At 42.3% G+C, this 2,332-nt stretch overlaps 1 protein-coding gene across 1 annotated transcript; it reads left to right on the forward strand.

The window, feature by feature from the left end:
* Positions 1–786: 786 nt before the first annotated feature.
* LOC114686303 (cellular nucleic acid-binding protein-like) lies at positions 787–2,332 on the forward strand. The gene has a single exon (XM_037203801.1). It carries the CDS (start codon positions 945–947, stop codon positions 1,479–1,481), a length of 537 nt encoding a protein of 178 aa, XP_037059696.1. The 5' UTR covers positions 787–944; the 3' UTR covers positions 1,482–2,332.

Raw genomic sequence — 2,332 nt, forward strand, 5'->3', positions numbered from 1 at the left:
ACAAACTTTGTTGCTAAGACTTCTTCCCTGAGACAGAAAGTTTGTAAGGGCTGGAGGTGGTAGGTGATTTCCAAGAAACAGCTTTATCCAGTCACAACATGACTGACACATATATGAACTCACAAAGCCGTAGTGTACACAAACCTGCACAACTTCAAACCAAACAAAATACTAGCAGGGATAAGGGGAAGTGGACACAATATCCCATCCCTAACCAAGAAGCTGTTTACAGTTACTTGCTGGCAAGGGGAAAACCAGTTTTTCCAATAAAGTGTCATAATCTTCAATGTAATGTCATGATCATATATTGAAAAAAATAACATTCATTCCATAAATTGTAATTAATTACTTCTAAAACTTCCCCAAGTTACTTTCATAAAGTTTTATTAAAAGTGAAGTGAAAAAATAGTTTTCTCTCTATTCATTCTTTTCACTTCCACATTCTATTAACTACTTTCTTCTCCAGTTTGGAAGAGGCACAATATTGGATTCTCCTGTCTTCAAGCCATCAAAAGAGGAAAATTCTGTCCATCTTGTTTTTCATATTACAGGATAGACTGTGGTAAAAATTGTTCAAAAGCAAAAGCCTAGCCTCAAAAGGACAGTATCAGTTATAGCATGTTGAAATAAAATGGCTATTAGGTGAATTTCAAAGTTGGATTTGAATGTCAGATTTGGACAGCGTAGAAACATTTGCCTTATTCAAAAGAACTGGAATAAATAAATGGTAATTCAAAACTAGATTAATTTCAAAGAAATTAAAGAGTTTGAAGACTTTGGGAGCCGTGCGCAGCGGCGTGTGTAGGGCCGTGTGCAGACCCGCGTGTGGCGCAGGCAAGGACCCTGAAAATAAACAGCCGCTGCTGTGCGAGTCGCCTTCCTGGGCCTGGGTCCGAGTCTCCACCGCCGTGGGCAGCTCAGACGCCGAAGCTCTAACTGCAGCTATGAGCAGCAATGAATGCTTCAAGTGTGGACAATCTGGCCACTGGGCCAGGGAATGCCCTACTGGTGGAGGTCGGGGTCGTGGAATGAGAAGCCACGGCAGAGGTGGTTTTACCTCGGATAGAGGGTTCCAGTTTGTTTCCTCGTCTCTTCCTGATATCTGTTACCGCTGTGGTGAGTCTGGTCATCTTGCCAAGGATTGTGATCTTCAGGAGGATGCCTGCTATAACTGCGGTAGAGGTGGCCACATTGCCAAGGACGGCAAGGAGCCCAAGAGAGAGCGAGAGCAATGCTGCTACAACTGTGGCCAGCCAGGCCATCTGGCTCGTGACTGTGACCACGCGGATGCGCAGAAGTGCTATCCTTGTGGTGAATTTGGACATATTCAAAAAGACTGCACCAAGGTGAAGTGCTATAGGTGTGGTGAAACTGGTCATGTAGCCATCAATTGCAGCAAGACAAGTGAAGTCAACTGTTACCGCTGTGGCGAGTCAGGGCATCTTGCACGGGAATGCACAATTGAGGAGGCTACAGCCTAATTATTTTCCTTTGTCGCCCCTCCTTTTTCTGACTGATGGTTGTATTATTTTCTCTGAATCCTCTTCACTGGCCAAAGGTTGGCAGATAGAGGCTGTTCCCAGGCCAGTGAGCTTTACTTGCAGTGTAGAAGGAGGAAAGGGGTGGAAAAAAACCGAATTTCTGCATTTAACTACCAAAAAAAGTTTATGTTTAGTTTGGTAGAGGTGTTATGGATAATGCTTTGTTAAAGAACCCCCTTTCCGTGCCACTGGTGAATAGGGATTAATGAATGGGAAGAGTTCAGTCAGACCAGTAAGCCCTTTGGGTTTGAGTGTGTTCCCATGTAGGAGGTAAAACCAATTCTGGAAGCGTCTGGGCTTCCATAAATAACATTAATTTTTAGCATAATGACGGCCTTGGATTGTCTGACCTCAGTAGCTATTAAATAACATCAAGTAACATCTGTATCAGGCCCTCATAGAACATACAGTTGAGTGGGAGTAAACTGAAAAGACAAATGTGTTGCTGGCTATGCCAGAGAAATCGGGATAAAAGCCTAACACAGGAGCAGCTTCATCCCACACAAATGGTGATGGCAAAGGTGTAGAACACATTTTTTTTTTCAAAGACTAAATCTAAAACCCAGAGTAAACATCGCTCAGAGTTAGCATAATTTGGAGCTATTCAGGAATTGCAGAGAAATGCATTTTCACAGAAATCAAGATGTTATTTTTGTATACTATATCACTTAGAAAACGGTTTCATTTGCTGTAATCAGTTTTTAAAAGTCAGATGGAAAAAGCAACTGAAGTCCTAGAAAATAGAAAATGTAATTTTAAACTATCCCAATAAAGCTGGAGGAGGAAGGGGA

This window comes from Peromyscus leucopus, chromosome 3, assembly GCF_004664715.2.
Source record: "Peromyscus leucopus breed LL Stock chromosome 3, UCI_PerLeu_2.1, whole genome shotgun sequence".
Classification (NCBI taxonomy): domain Eukaryota; kingdom Metazoa; phylum Chordata; class Mammalia; order Rodentia; family Cricetidae; genus Peromyscus; species Peromyscus leucopus.

Bases quoted from the DNA above. Each gene is read 5' to 3' on its own strand.
- LOC114686303 (XM_037203801.1), top strand. From the start codon at position 945: ATGAGCAGCAATGAATGCTTCAAGTGTGGACAATCTGGCCACTGGGCC.